The 16,210-nt window shown below is 50.3% G+C and overlaps 1 protein-coding gene across 4 annotated transcripts in view; it reads left to right on the top strand.

The window, feature by feature from the left end:
* Nucleotides 1-7,106: 7,106 nt before the first annotated feature.
* The window catches only part of TCN2 (transcobalamin 2), an 18,577-nt gene continuing 9,473 nt past the window's right edge, over nt 7,107-16,210 (top strand). For 2 of the 4 annotated variants that reach the window (XM_017499586.2, XM_017499585.2), the window contains exons 1-6: nt 7,107-7,641; nt 11,727-11,919; nt 12,666-12,835; nt 14,180-14,341; nt 15,137-15,309; nt 15,438-15,624. In XM_017499586.2, the coding sequence (XP_017355075.1) occupies nt 7,578-7,641; nt 11,727-11,919; nt 12,666-12,835; nt 14,180-14,341; nt 15,137-15,309; nt 15,438-15,624 (949 nt within the window). In that variant the 5' untranslated portion in view covers nt 7,107-7,577. The remainder of the gene's footprint in view (nt 7,642-11,726; nt 11,920-12,665; nt 12,836-14,179; nt 14,342-15,136; nt 15,310-15,437; nt 15,625-16,210) is intronic. The other 2 variants (XM_037728199.1, XM_017499587.2) reach the window with 2 other exon arrangements.

The following is a 16,210-nucleotide window of genomic DNA, read 5'->3' as shown; positions in this document are numbered from 1 at the left end:
TCACTGTGTTGCCCAGGCTGCAGTGCAGTGGTGTGATTACAGCTCACAGCAGCCTCAACCTTTGGGGCTCAGGCAAGCCTCTCACCTCAGCCTCTGAGGGAGCTGGGACTATAAGCATGTACCACACCCAGCTAATTTTTAAAACTTTTTGTAGAAATAAGGTTTCACCATGTTGCCTGAGCTGGTCTTGAACTCTTGGGCTCAAGCGATCCTCCCAACTTAGCCTCCCAGAGTGCTGGGATTAGATTATAGGTGTGAGCCACTCCGCCCAGCCAGGGATGCTTTTACAAAATAAGCAACAGAGGAAATATGCATATAACCCAAGTGATCTGCTTGGATGCATCCTCCTACTCCATTGGCCATTACAACTGTGAATGAACACATGAAATACTCCAGACAGAAAAAAGCATTGGAATATCAAGAGTGCAGGACCCTTGGGAATGAGGCTTGGATTCTACCATCAGGTAAGCCATCAAGGCCTGCTGAGGTGACAGCTGAGGGTCAGGTAAAATTAGAATGGATAGTGGAAAAGGGAGAGGAGGAGTACTGGTGATAGCTCCAAGATCAATTGCAGCCATGGGCGTTGTAGTTTCTGCCACTCACCTCCCTTTTCTAAGGTTCCACTCAGGATGAGAGGCCCATGGAGCTGCTCCCTGAGCCTACATGGAGAAGTATGTGCAGTGCATGGGGTGGACTGTGGAGACCCCATGTAAGCCTCTCAGGTCTCCTACTGTGGGGAGCACAGTTGCCCAGTGGCCCCAGGGAAAGGATACAAATTCAAATCAGCCACGGGAAGAGACGAATCAGGCAGAGTTCTGAAATCTATAATCATATTAATGCCAAGACTACGTATCCCTTGGGCTGTTCCCAGCCAATGACAGAGCACAGCAGAGATTACTGAGGCAGGCCTGTTCCTTGGAGATAGAGGACCCTGTAGTGGGTGACTTTGGCTCAACACTGGCCTTGCTGAAACTTTCTGAGAGCTGCACAGCAGCCTAAGACCTTCCTTATTTCCTTCCCTCCTTCCTTCGCAGGAGTCAGACCTGCACCGTAGTCTGATGAATGTCCTAGTCTCCTCTACTTTCATCCCCATTTACACTCACAGGATTCCCACCAATCAGTCCTTTGCACATCTAATCCCATTTTAACATCCGCTTCTTGGAGGACCTAGACAAACACAACCAGTCATAGAAAAACAGTTCAATGTTTTTCCCAAATTGAGCACACTCATGTAACCAGCACCCAGATCAGGAAATAGAACATGGACTGCACCCCAAAATGCCCCTGCAATTATGCTGCCTTCCAGTTTCTTCCCATCGTAGAGAATCGTTAATCTGACTTCCCACATCACACATCAGGTTTCCCTGTTTCTGAACTTTTGATCTCTTGGCATGTTTTGTCAAGAACTGTGAAGGGTCTGAGATGGTGCCCCACTCATGCAAATATGTAATTGTTATATACAAACACTACAGAGACTTGAGAACTCAAGGTCAAGGAAAAGAGTTCTTTTTTTTTTTAGATGGAGTCTCACTCTGTTGCCGAGGCTGGAGTGCAGTGACACAATCTTGACTCACTGCAACCTCTGCTTCCTGGGTTAGAGCAATTCTACTACCTCAACCTCCCCAGTAGCTGGGATTGCAGGTGTGTGCCACCACTCCTGGCTAATTTTCATATTTTTAGTAGAGATGGGGTTTCACCATGTTGGCCAAGCTGGTCTTGAACTCCTACCTCAGGTGATCCACCCATCTTGGCCTCCCAAAGTGCTGGGATTACAGGTGTGAGCCACGGCACCCAGCCGGAAGAGAGTTCTTTGTTGATACTCACCACCAAATCGGCAGCCAGAGTAACCTTGCTTCCCCATATCTAGGCTAACAGGCAACGCAATGAGAGCTGACGGAAACGTTCTATGTGAGTACCACGTTACAACTTGTAAGTGAGGGATGGAGAACAATGGATTTCCTCCTTTATTTTGTCTTATTATTTTATTTTATTTTTTACTTTTTGAGACAGAGTCTTGCTCTGTCACCCAGGCTGGAGTGCAGTGGCACAATCATGGCTCATTTCAAGTGAGCCTCTCACCTCAGCCTCCAAGCAGTTGGGACCACAAGAGTGTACCACCACACCTGGCTAATTTTGTATTTTTTGTAGAGACAGGGTTTTGCCATGTTGCCCAGGCTGGTCTTGAACTCCTGGGCTCAAGTGATCCTCTCACCTCAGCCTCCCAAAGTGCCAGGATTACAGACGTGAACCACCCTGCCCCAGACCACAGTTCCTCCATTTGTATATACAGAAGAGAAGTTGCTGCAGTCTTGTCCTTTCTCAAAAGGGGAGAGAAAACCTCTGCTTCTTCGAGAGAATGGAAAACATCCTGTTTATCACTCTAACCTATTGGAATGTAAATACATCACTCCAAAAGCTGGATAAGCCCCAGGGTCTTTGACTTTTATGACCTAGAAATGTTTCCAAACTCTGGACTTCATCTCTTCTGACAGGTAAACACCTAGGGAGACAGCTGCTTAGTCTTCCCGGAACCTTGAGAGCTTAACCCAGGGGTTTAGTCTAGGCTGTAAGCATTTGGTTTCCTTTAGAAGATAAGTTTTATTATCCTTTCCGATAAGACCAATGAACTACACAAATGGCTACAGATTAAAGTCTCGTGATGTGTAAAAACTAAACTGCTTCTAGGGGAAGTGAGAGCAAACATCCCCATCTTTTTACGGCATGCATTTCCACATCTCAGGAGGCTCAGGCTTTTTCCAGGAGCACTTGTGAGGAAGTTTTATTTCCACCACACAGTATATTTTCTTTTGTGTCTGGCTTCTTTCACTCAACATTATGTTCATGAAATTCATCCACGTTGTTGTGTGAATGTCCATTCATTCTCATTGATGTGCATAATTTATCATCATCTATCCATCGTCTTTTTGTTAGGGATTGTGTCACGCACAGTTCACCAACTGCTAAGACAGGGAACCATCCACAATACTGCCCTCACTTCTGACTCTGGTTGCAAGTTTAGGGGTTCCAAAGACTGCCCTCAGGTTTGGTAACTCACTAGAAGGATTGACAGAAGTCATTGAAAACTTTTATACTCACTATTACAGTTATTACAGGGAAAGGATACAAATTAAAATCAGCCAAGGGAATAGGCACATCGGGCAGAGTTCAGGAAAGTACAGTGTTTCCAATCTTTTTTTTTTTTTTTGAGATTGAGTCTCACTCTGTTGCCCAGGCTGGAGTGCAGCGGCACAATCTCGGCTTGCCACAACCTCCACCTCCTGAGTTCAAGTGATTCTCCTGCTTCAGCCTCCTGAGTAGCTGGGACTACAGGCGTGCACCACCATGCCCAGTTAAGTGGTTCTGTCTTGATGTCTTTTATGCGACAACAGCTGGAATAGTAAGGGCGTGGAAAAGCTGGGAACTGGCTGGATTTCTCTCTCTCTCTCTCTCTCTCTCTCTCTCTCTCTCTCTCTCTCTGTCTCTAGGTAATCTCAAGGTTTATACGTGTGGATTACCTTTGTGGACCAGTTTGGTCTTCCTCACAGTGTAGCTGCCTCAAGGCAGTTGGATTGCTTACATGACAGCTCGGAACTCCAGCTCAAGTGTTCAAGTGAGCAAGGTGGAAGTTGCATTTTCATTTCTGACCTGGAGTTATGTATCATCACTTCTGCATTCTGCTACTGACAAGCATGTCACAAACCTGCCTAGATTCAAAGGGAGGGGAATTAGACTCATTTCTTTATGGATGAGTGACAAAATTATGGAAGACCATGAGGAATAACTGTTATTGTTGCAGATATCTTTGAAAATACAATTGAACACACCTCTTTATCTCTCTTAATGCTTTTTGCCTACGATTATTTGGTCTAATTTTTTTTTTTTTTTGAGATGGAGTCTCACTCTGTTGCCCAGGCTGGAGTGCAGTGGCACGATCTCAGCTGACTGCAGCCTTTGCCTCCCGGATTCCAACAATTTTCCTGCGTCAGCTCCCTGTGTAGCTGGGATTACAGACGTGCACAACTGTGCCTGGCTAATTTTTGTATTTTTAGTAGAGACGGGGTTTCGCCATGTTGGCCAGGCTGGTCTCAAACTCCTGACTTCAAGTGATCTGCCTTCCAAAGTGCTGGGATTACAGGCATGAGCCACCGCGCCTGGCTTTAAAATATGATTTGGATATATATACATTTTTAATCACTACCTTTCTCTTTTGGGTTAATTCTTAGGCTATGTCCTAGCCAAATCAACCTAAAACCACCAGAAACAAACCCACTTGTTCACCTATTCCAATAAGGGAAACTACCCAGCAGAGGAACTGCAGTGGTCTGATTGAACAAAGGGAAAGGTTATTAAAGAATTTGAGAGGGCCGGGCACGGTGGCTCACACCTGTAATCCCAGCACTTTGGGAGGCCGAGGCAGACGGACTGCCTGAGCAACACAGTGAAACCCCCTCTCTAACGGGAAGGGTGGAGTAGCAGTATTTTGAGGCAAGCAGGCTCAAAGTACCACAGGGCTGTGTATGAAGGGTCAGCTTCAGGTCTAGACAGCAAAGTGGACCTAGAGTCTTGTTTCCCCGGAAACTATAAAGTTAAGAGAAATGTGGAATGCTGCTTCTCTGTGTCAAAATGGCATAGCTCTTCCAGGCAACAGTGGGATGTTCTGTTCCTACCAATATAATCTCAAACAGCAAATTTCTGATCGTTTGTGATTTTAGGGGGAAAATAGAAATATCAGTAAAAAAGTAGTAGTCACTCAAAGAACGTGGGTATTAGGACACTTTACAGCTGTAGCATGTACAGCCTTGATAGAAATGTTTCCTGTTGGCTGGGCGCCGTGGCTCATGCCTGTAATCCCAGCACTTTGGGAGGCTGAGGCAGAAGGATCACCTGAGGTCAGGAGTTTGAGACCAGCCTGGCCAACATGGCAAAACCCCATCTCTACTAAAAATACAAAAATTAGCCAGGAGTGGTGGTGCCTGCCTGTGATCCCAGCTACTCGGGAGGTTGAAGCGGGAGGATCACTTGAACCTGGGTGGCAGAGGTTGCAGTGAGTCGAGGTCACACCACTGCACTCCAGCCTGGGCGACAGAGCAGACTCAAAAAAAAAAATGTTTCCTGTTGAAGCTGCAGCTGGCTTTAGAGGTCCCTGTTGTCCCTGTCTAGAGGGAACACAGGCAGACTTGACTTTCTCATTCCAAGCTAGTTTTCACCACAAATAGAAATCTTGATCTCATCGGGTGCAGTGGCTCATTGTAATCCCAGCTCTTTGGGAGGCTGAGACAGGGGGATCGCTTGAGCCCAGGAGTTCAAAAATAAAAAAAATAGAAATCCTGATCTAAATGAGTTAATCATTTTAGTTTTTCACATTCCCCGACCACATGACCTAAAATAGTTCTACCCCTGACCAGTCACTCTATTTCCTTATTTTATTTTACTTTATTTTTAGGACCAGATCTCCTTCTGTCACCCAGACTGGAGTGCAGTCGTCTGATCTCAGCTCACTACAACCTCAAACTCCTGGGCTCAGGTGATCCTCCCACCTGTACCCTCTGGAGTAGCTGAGACTACACCACACACCACCATCCCTGGAGTTTTTTTTTGTTTTTGTTTTTGTTTGTAGAGTCAGAGTCTCACCATCTTGCCTAGACTGGTCTCAAACTCGTAGGCTCATGCAGTCCTCCTGCCGTGGCTTCCCAAAGTGCTGGGATTACATTTCTAATGTGTATGGGAAATATGATGTCCTCCTCTCCTTACTCCCCAATCCTCTGGCACTGAGTCCACGCAGGTTGGCAGGGGGGCGTCTCTCTCCTTTACTTCAACACCCTCACAACCTTGGGGATCAGAAGTGACTCTCTGGAAGGACGCTGGGCTTCTCACCAGAGGCCGATGATATGAAGGCTATTCTCCATGGCCACCTCCTCCAGGCTGCCCTCCTGGAAATAGCAGGAATCATAATCGGTGTTACTGGAAACAGGCAGAGGGTTGGGGGAGCCAAGGCAGTCTCACCCAGGACCAAGGGGGCTCCATTGCATACAATTCACTGTGGCTCCCCGAAGGTCCAAATGTGCAGTTCTGCAGAAGCTGGGCTCCCCACTAGCCTCCCTCCTTCCTCAGAACCTCCAAAGGTGCTCCTCCTAGTGGCCACATTCTGCCTTTCTGACCGGACAACCTATCATTTAAAATTTTCGAGTACTTCCGTAAACAGACGCACGTTGCTGGATGTATATATGTCAAGAGCTTGGCTGGTGATGTCAGGCTCAAAACAGATATCTTAAAGGAGCGAACCTTGGCAATTTGCCATAAAATATGCAATGCAGATTGCACATGGAAATGATTAGAGTGTTTTAAAGTCATAATGTCTTCACAAATTATGCTGAACGGGAGCTGTTAGAATGATCTTGCCTAACCCTTGCATCTCAGACGGGAAGAACTATTTAATCTCAGAGAGGTTAAGTGACCTGGCTAAGGTCACACAGCTGCCACTAGTTAACTCATATACATTGATTTTCCTGTGGGGCTTGGCAGGTGAGGAATCTTTTGTTCTCTTTCCTGTTTGCAGAGATTTTTTTTTGAGGTTGCTTTCTTAGTTCTGGCAAGTAGCCCTGCTTTCCGTAGCTTTGTGTCTCAATTGATTCAGTCCCATTATTTTATTTTTTTGAGATAGGGTCTCACTTTGTCACTCAAGCTGGAGTGCAGTGGTGTGATCTCGGCTCACTGCAGCCTCCACCACGGGGTTCAAGCAATCCTTCTGCCTCAGCCCCCCAAGTAGCTGGGGCTACTGGCACACGCCACCACGCCCAGCTAATTTTTTATTTTTTATTTTATTTTTTGGGAGAGACGGGGTTTTCCAGACTGATCTGAACTCCTGGGCCCAAGTGATCTGCCTGCCTCAGCCTCCCAAAGTGCTAGGATTGTAGTCGTGAACCACCGCGCCCGCCCTTAATCCCATTGTTTAATTTGTTTTGTCCTCTCCAGGAGGCTCCTAGCTCTCTCGGATTGGTTGAGAAAAGCGGCCCGCTGGTTGGGGACCAGGGGCTCCCCAACCGGGGCAGGAGGCGGTGCTGAAGAACAGCTGACGCCAGCAATGCTGCTCACGTGACCGCCACAGCTGCACCTCCCCGTTCTACTCCTAGTCCCGGGCTAGGCGGGCACTTACCAGGGGCTCCTTCTGTAAGGAGTATCAGGTGGGCACCCGGTCCTGTCGTTCCACCACTGGAACAGCGAAGGGGAGAGCAGCCAGGCAAGGTCGGACAGGCTTGGGTAGACGTCAGTCTCCAGACGTCAGCCCCTCTGCGCTGGTCCGGGGCTCTTTAAGCAGGAACGTGGATGGCCTCAGTATGTCTCACATGGTCCCACGGGTCCTCCTCCTCCCTTTGTCGCCTGCCTCCAGGAAGGCTGCTCTGCCCTTCCTTCCTCTGTTCTTTGGCCTTCTCTTCGTTGCCACAACAGACCTTTTCCCCTTTCTCTCTGCTGACTGAGCAGCGCATTGTGAGAGTGGAGGATTAATCAGTGACAGGAACCTACCTCTCTAGGAGAGTGACCGGCTGTGGTCAGGAGAGACTCACCCACCTGCAGCTGCCATGAGGCACCTTGGGGCCTTCCTCTTCCTTCTGGGGGTCCTGGGGGCCCTCACTGACATCTGTGGTGAGTAACTCGCCTCTCTCCTGTGCTCTTTCCTCCTGGGTCCTCAGGAGGGTGGCTCGGGCATAGGATGGGGGAACTTATCTTCCCCTCTAGGCTCCCATAGCAGTTTGGGCTTAGCTGGACCTGAGCATTTAACACATCGTATTACGATTGAGTCTATGACTCCTCACCAGACAGGAGCTCAGGAGCTCCTCCGTTAATTCAGTCATTCGTTCACACATTCATTCAGCACATAGTTACTGAGCCTTTTCTGAGTCGGGCCCAGTGTTAGCCTTTGCGGAATGTGCAAAGCGTGAGACAGGTCTAATCCCTGCCATTCTAGAGCTTGTGTTCTAGGGAAAGGAGGCAGGCAAAAGAAATCAATGGCTAGGTGCTCCCGCCTGAAATCCCAGTGTTTTGGAAGGCTGAGGCAGGAGGATCGCTTGAGCTCAACAGTTCGAGATCAGCCTGGGCAACATAGGGAGACTCCGCATCTCTACAAAAATTTAAAAAATAGCTGGGCACGGGGAAGGCTTTCTGAGGACCAGGAGTGCATATGGGAGCTGAGACTCGAAGGAAGAAAAGGAGCTGGCAGGAAAGGAGTGGGGGGGCACGCATTCTAGGCAGCAGGAAATGAACATTTGGAGACCCTGCCTGCTCCAACTCTGTGCTCCAAGGGGTCTCTTGGAGCACCTGCCACCTGGGACCTGTCTGTGAGTCTGAGCTTGAAGGTTCACCTACCTCCTGGGACCTGTCTGTGAGTCTGAGCTTGGAGGTTCAGGGCAGCTCATGCACTGGGTGGGGTCAGACAGGAGGCAGAAGAAAGGCTTCCGGACTCGGGGCTGCCCACGTCTCTTTCCCCCTCCTCTGCACCTAGGATTATGCTCAGCAATACACTTTCACCACCGTGGTCTCTTGTGACCCTGGGGAAATTTTGAGAGGCAGGTGCAGTCGTGTCCAGGTGTCAAGTGAAGAAGTCAGGAGTCGGAGGGGCTGAGTGACCCGCTCGGGGTGCGTCAGCGTTACCAGAGCTTTGCTGAACTTAGTTTTTAGAATATTAAGTCTCATTTTCTTTTTTTTTTTGTTTTGTTTTGTTTTTTTTGGAGACAGGGTGTCACTCTGTTGCCCAGGCTAGAGTGCAGTGGCACAATCTTGGCTCACTGCAACCTCCCCGGCCCCGGGTTCAAGTGATCCTCCCCACCTCAGCCTCCTGAGTAGCTGGGGGCTACATGTGCACGCCACCGTGCCCGGCTGATTTTTGTATTTTTTGTAGAGACAGGGTTTTGCCATGTTGCCTGGGCTGGTCTCAAACTCCTGGGCTCAAGTGATACTCTTGCCTCAGCCTCCCAAAATGCTGGGATTAAGGTGTGAGCCACCACGCCCAACCAGAACTCCAAGCCTCTCATCTGTGTTCCATAAATGCAGTCAGACTCCTCAGGTCTAGGCCCGGGAACCCCAGCTCTTGGTTCTTGTTTGGACAGTCCCCAGGGGAGATCTGGGTTCAGAGATCTTTCCCTCCCGCAGACCTGGCTGACCTGGTCCTCAGCCTTGGACAGTTAGTCCATTAGCCTGACCCCACAGGAGCCCCTGTCCCTTGGGGTCTGGGGAAGCTCGAACTGGGGTTGGGGGTGCAAATATCTGTGCTGAGTCATTTAATCATACCCAGCTTCATTCCTTTATCTGTAAAATGGGCTAAGAGTGCTCCCCTGCCTTCCTCCTTGGTGTAGTACAAGGGAGGATCCCGTGACACCTGCTTTCCCAGCTTAAAGCTCTGTATGTATGTTGTGAAATTGACAGGGATTGCTGCACAAATGCTGATGCAAAGTGGGCTCCTGTGCTTCTTTTTCTTCTTCTCTCTCCTCCCCCTCCTACTCCCCCTCCTCCTCCCCCTCCTTCTCCTCCTCCTCTTCTTCTTCCTCTTCTTCCTTCTCCTCCTCCTCTTCCTCCTTCTTCCTCTTCTTTTTATATTCTTATAGAGGCGAGGTCTCACTATATTGCCCGGGGTTGGTCTTAAACTTCTAGGATCAAGCGATCCTCCCACCTTGGCCTCCCAAAGTGCTGGGATTATAGGTGTGAATCACTCCACCCAGCCCCTGTGCTTGTGAATGTCAACAGCAATCAGCCTTTAGTTGGCAGGGCTGAGCTGGTAGGGGGAGAGCTCACCCAAGGCTGCTTTTATCACCCTGGGTGAATCTGCCTGGCCCCCTCCTTCTAAGGAGGCTGCTCTGTCGTTGTCGATCTCCCTTTACAGCCAGGTCCTGGACTTTCAGTTTCTAACCCTGTGCTGACTCATCGTGCTGGAGGTGAGAGCCCAGGGTGAGGTCAGGGAACTCCCAAGTTTCAGGAAAAGGGAGGAGGACTGAGACAGACCCAGAGAGCCTTAGAGAGATTGAGGGAGAGAGACAGAGACATGGAGACAGATACCAAAAATGGCCCTGAGTGAGGGAAAGGGAAAAAAGCAACCCCCTAGTCTCTGTCCATTCACAGCTGGTGAGAAACCAGCCATGTGCTCTGGCCTGGGCACACACAGCAGAGGATTATGCAGGATTTCATGCTAGTGGATGAAACAGCAGCAGATATCTGGGACTGTCAGGAAAACCGATACAAGGTGGTGGGACCCAAACCCACAGAGATGGAGCTATGTTCTAGGAGCTCTGGTCCTCGCACCAGGAGGCTCAGGAGGTGTCTTGTAGCAGCTCCTTTTCTTAGTCCCCTGGGATATGGCACAGTGGAGGCCACCATCAGGCAGCTGGATCCCACCAGCAACTGGGAGGCAGTAAACGGGGACAGAAAGTTCAAGGTGCCTCCAAGGCAAACTACTCTAAGCTGCCATCTGCTGAGTTCAGGTCCCTTGGAACTATCCCTAAGGCTTCTACTTCCAGGGTATTGGAGTATTTTGGTTTCACAGCTTCAAATAAATCCCACAGCAACAGGTAAATGGCTGCAAGCTGTGACTGTTTTCTAAGAGCTCATCTCATAGTCTCAGGTCTTCTTCGCTTAAACGGAGATGGCAGGAAAAGCATTATTTTGAGATCTGCGTAGAGGAAGTTTACCAGGCAACCTCAACCCACCAGCTGGCAGTCTGCAGTGTTTAAAAATTCAGGGTGGAGCCGGGCACGGTGGCTCACGCCTGTAATCCCAGCACTTTGGGAGGCTGAGGCAGGCAGATCACCTGAGGTCAGGAGTTCGAGACCAGCCTGACCAATATGGTGAAACCCTGTCTTTAAAAAAAATAATAATAAAATAAATAAATAAATAAAAGTAAAAATTCCGTGTGTAACATGTTCTGCCTGTGGGCTGATGTTTTTGTAAACGGGCGGCACACACATTCAGCCGGGCACCAGAGAGCAGGGGCTTTGCACTTCTGTCCATCTTTGCATCCTTGGCTCTGCAGCCTCGTGTAAGACATGACACAACTTTGAACTTCTGTTTCCTCTTTTGTGCAAAGCCATGATGACAGTATCTATGTCACAGGACTGGTATGAGGACCAAGTGAGATTGGGCATGGTGCCTGGCACACCCCGAAGCTTGGCATCCACTCTCACTGTCGCCCCTGATGGGCAGAGTGGTGGCCTGGCAATAGCATCCTCTACCTTCAGCCCAACACCTCTCTCGCTGGCGCGCTCCAACTGCTCTTTTGGAATACCTGCTTCCCTGCTTTCCCCCTCCCACTGCCTTTCAGTGTGTGCATTTCTCCCTGGAAGTTGGTGTGTGCTGGGTAGAGGTGGGAGTGAGCACATGTATTCCCTGGGGAAGGCCCTGGTACTATCAAAGCACTTCATTTTTTTTTTTTTTTTTTTGAGACGGAGTTTGGCTCTTGTTGCCCAGGCTGGAGTGCAATGACGCAATCTCTGCTCACCGCAACCTCCGCCTCTCAGGTTCAAGCGATTCTCCTGCCTTAGTCTCCTGAGTAGCTGGGATTACAGGCATGTACCACCATGCCCAGCTAATTTTATATTTTTAGTAGAAACAGGGTTTCTCCATGTTGGTCAGGCTGGTCTTGAACTCCTGACCTCAGGTGATCCACCCACCTTGGCCTCCCAAAGTGCTGGGATTATAGGCGTGAGACACCACGCGACCTCACTTGCACCATTTTATTTCCTAAGAAATACCAGAAGTGGACATCCAGCTGGTAGAGAAGTTGGGCCAGCGCCTCTTGCCTTGGATGGACCGGCTTTCCCGGGAGCACCTGAATCCCAGCGTCTATGTGGGGCTGCGCCTCTCCAGCGTGCAGGGTGGGACCAAGGAGAAGCTCTACCTGCGCAGCCTCAAGCTTGATTACCAGCAGTGCCTCCCAGGGTATTGCCACACTCTCCTTTTTCCATGTCTTGCTCCACATGCTAAGAGACAGGAAACCTAGGTTCTAGTCTGGGCCTATCACCGCATTGTTGGCAGACCTTAGGCAAAATTTTCTCCATCTATAGAATGGAGGCCCTAAGCCGGCACGGTGGTTCGCACCTGTAATCCCAGCACTTTGGGAAGCCAGGGCGGGTGGATCACCTGAGATTAGGTGTTCTAGACCAGCCTGGCCAACATGGTGAAACCCTGTCTCTACTAAAAATAAAAAAAATTAGCTGAGAATAGGGGCATGTGCCTGCAGTCCCAGCTACTTGGGAGGCTGAGGCAGGAGAATCGCTTGAACCCAGGAGGTGGAGGTTGCAGTGAGCTGAGATTGCACCACTGAACTCCAGCCTGGGCAACAAGAGTGAAACTCAGTCTCAAAGAAAATAAACAATATAAAAATAAGTAAAATAAAAAGAAAGGAGGGGGACTGTGGGTGAAGTATGGCAAAATAGTGGGGGGGGCACAGATGATTTGGATGCAGGTGTCCTCGGAGTTTATCCGTGAGTCTCATCGTTCATCTTTATTAGATATTTGTGGCATATGCCTCACAACATAGCCAACACACCTACTTCCATTGATTCTCTCAGAGCTTCCCACTGTTAAGACTTTTTCCACTTTGTGATGCTGGTACGGGGGGTGCTCCAAGCCAGGCTTACCGGGGTGGCACTTTCTCACAAAGGCATTAACTGGCCTTGTCCTAGGTCTGCCTTCAGCGAGAATGACGGCGACTGCCAGGCTAAGCCTTCCATGGGTCGGCTGTCCCTCTACTTGCTTGCTCTCAGAGCCAACTGTGAGTTTGCCAGGGGCCGCAAGGGGGACAGGTTGATCTCACAGCTCAAGCGTTTCCTGGAGGATGAGAACAGGGCCATTGGTGAGTGGACACCATCGGCGGGGTTGGGGAGCAGCCTGGAGGGCTCATGAGATGCCATTCTTTAGCGAGAATCAGAACTCTGGGTTTTCTCCCCAGGCCTCTTCGGCGCCCTCCATTCTGCCTATCTCACTGTCCACGTAGAGGCTCGAACCTGTCCCCAGAGCCATCCTTGATCCTCCAGCCTTTCCTGCTCTGCACACACTCTACGGACAAGTCTTTTCTTTCTTTCTTTCTTTTTTTGAGACGGAGTTTCACTCTTGTTGCCCAGGCCAGAGTACAATGGTGCAATCTCGGCTCACCACAACCTCTGCCCCCTGGGTTCAAGAGATTCTCCTGCTTCAGCCTCCTGAGTAGCTAGGACTACAGGCATGTGCTGCCATGCCTGGCTCATTTTATATTTTTAGTAGAGATGGGGTTTCTCCATGTTGGTCAGGCTGGTCTCGAACACCTGACCTCAGGTGATTCACCTGCCTCAGCTTCCCAAAGTGCTGGGATTACAGGCATGAGCCACCATGCCTAGCCTATTGGCAAGTCTTGTATTGGAAAGCCACCAAGATTGACTTGATTATCCACCTTCAGGACAACTGGACAGTCTGCTTATGACTTATGCCTTAGTCTGTCTCTACTAGCTCTCCCGTCCTGACTTGACCCAGCACACAAGAGCCAGAGCCAGCTTTTTCAGTATAAACCTGATCTTGCTGGCACTGCTTAAACCCTGCAGGGGCCCCCTCACTGCTCCAGGGCCCAGCCTGTCTGCCCTTACCTCCTCCCCGGGCTGTGCCCACCCATTCTCTGCCTCCCACACGTACCTGCCCTCTGTGGGCTCCAGCCACACTGGCTCCTTCATCTCTCAATTCATGAGCCAGTTTCTTCATACAGGTTCCCTCCATCTGGACTGGCTCCCCCTCATGCAGTTCACTCCTGCTGTACCCTTGGTTCTGCCTCTACCCATACCCAGCCGTCTCCAGCACTCACCTCCTTGGAGAATCTTGCCCTGACTTCCCAGCCACCCAAATACCATTGCTATGTGGGTGGTATTTGGGTGGCTGGGTCCATGGGCCTTGGTCCGCATTCCCGTTACAATTGCAGTCTCATGAGCAATTGCTGTGGTCGAGGCCCAAACTGCACAGCTTCCGTTTGCCATGGGTCTACTGCTTCCTCCAAGCACAGTGCCTCCAAGCACAGTGGGACCTCAGCAAGTATGGGCTGAGGCCATGAAGGAATGAAGGATCCAGTGACCCAGAGGAGTGTGTTGGAAAATGTGGACCAGGGGTCCCATGTGCTGGTGGGGCTGGCTCCTGGGTGGGGGCAGAGAGGCAACCCCTCGGTTTTTTTCCTTCCCAGGTCACAATCACAAGGGCCACCCCCACACTAGCTACTACCAGTACGGCCTTGGCATTCTGGCCCTGTGTGTCCACCGGAAGCGGGTCCATGACAACCTGGTGGGCAAACTCCTGTATGCTGTGGAACACGACCACCCTCTCCACCAGAGCCACTTCTCTGTGGGTGAGTAGGTTAGACCCTGCCGAGGCCAGGCTGGCACTCCCTCAGTCCCTAGGCCTGCACTGATGACCTCCATACCCTGGACACCCTCACCTTTCCTTGGAATTCCTTCTTCCCAAGTCCTTTAGGGGTGAATTGGCGAGGGCTCACGGGTGATGCTCCAGCTGTGAGCCAGCTTTGGAGCTGGTAGGTGATCTCTTGAGGCCAGGGGTTCAAGACAAACCTGGACAACATGGTGAAACCCCATGTCTACTAAAAATATAAAGGTTAGCTGGGCATGGTGGCGCGTGCCTGTAGTCCCAGCTACTTAGGAGGCTGAGGCAGGAGAATCACTTGAACCTGGGAGGCGGAGGCTGCAGTGAGCCGAGATCGCACCACTGCCCTCCAGCCTGGGCAGTAGAGTAAGACTCTGTATCAAAAATAAAAATAATAAATCTCCCTTAGTGATTCCAATGTGCAGCCAAATTTGGAAACAAATGGTATAGAGTCTAGTCCTCTTGGCCTCCTCCTCCAGCCCTTCTCCCTAACTTCTCGCCCTCAAATTGCAGAGTGATCAACCAAACCAGTTTGCCCAGAAACGAGCAGTTTCCTAAGACATAGGATTTTCAGAGTCCAGACAAAGAATGTCTTGGGCGGACCAGGTTGGACTGGTGCCCTTGGCTGATCTGACCATGTTGCCCCTCTTCTCCAAGCCCTCCTGTGGCTGCCCATAGCTACGAGGGCCTGACCCTCAAGCCCCTGCCTGTCCTGGCTCCTCTTGGCTCTCCAGCTTATCACATGTTCTGTTCCCCTCCAAAGACACAGCAGCCATGGCAGGCTTGGCATTCGCCTGTCTGAAGCGCTCAAACTTCAACCCTGATCAGAGGCAACGGATCACCATGGCCATCAGGACAGTACAAGAGAAGATCTTGAAGGCCCAGACCCCCGAGGGCTACTTTGGGAATGTCTACAGTACCCCATTGGCATTACAGGTGGGAAGGAGACCCTGGAGCCATGGTCACCCTGGGGAACAGTGAGGGGTGGAGTGGTCAAGGGCTAGACCACCTAGCCCCTCCCCACTGGCTGATCCTCCTCCCTCTCTTCCCTACTCCATCACCAGTTACTCATGACCTCCCCCACGTCCGGCGCAAAGCTGGGAACAGCATGTCTCCAGGCGAAGGTTGCATTGTTGGCCAGTCTGCAGGATGGAGCCTTCCAGAATGCTCTCATGATTTCCCAGCTGCTGCCCGTGCTGAACCACAAGACCTACGTTGATCTGATCTCCCCAGACTGCCTGGCACCACGAGGTAGCCCAGCCTTCTGTGGAAAAACAGCCCTTTACAATCTGCTGTGCACCCATTGATGTCCCAGTGAGGGGAAGTTGCTCGGTCCTGATTTGCTGGGTCAACACAAGTTTGTGGGTGTGTGTGGGACACAGCAGCTAAAACGTGACCACAACTTCTAGAAGCTCACAGTATGGGGAGGGAAACACCAAATGGAGAGTCCTGGGAGTACCGCTTGTGTGATACCCAGTACAGAAATGTTTGAGTGAATGGATGAATGAATGAATGAATGAATGAATGAATGAATGGGGAGAGACACATTTTGGTTAACTCTAATACAACATGATAAGCCCCAGTAGCAGCATGATCCAGGCTTCCTCTGAGAGAGGGGCTGAGGAGGTGATTGGGATTTGCCAATTAAGAATAGAGAAGGAGGCCGGGCATAGTGGCTCATGCCTGTAATCTCAGCACTTTGGGAGGCTGAGGTGGGTGGATCACTTGAGGTCAGGAGTTCAAGACCAGCCTGGCCAACGTGGCGAAACCCCATCTCTATTAATAATACAGAAAATTAGCTGGGCATGGTGGCAGGTGCCTGTAATTCCAGCTACTT

This window comes from Cebus imitator, unplaced genomic scaffold (genome assembly GCF_001604975.1).
Source record: "Cebus imitator isolate Cc_AM_T3 unplaced genomic scaffold, Cebus_imitator-1.0 Scaffold258, whole genome shotgun sequence".
In the NCBI taxonomy this organism is placed as follows: Eukaryota; Metazoa; Chordata; class Mammalia; order Primates; family Cebidae; genus Cebus; species Cebus imitator.
This window is presented reverse-complemented; position numbering and strand designations above follow the sequence as displayed.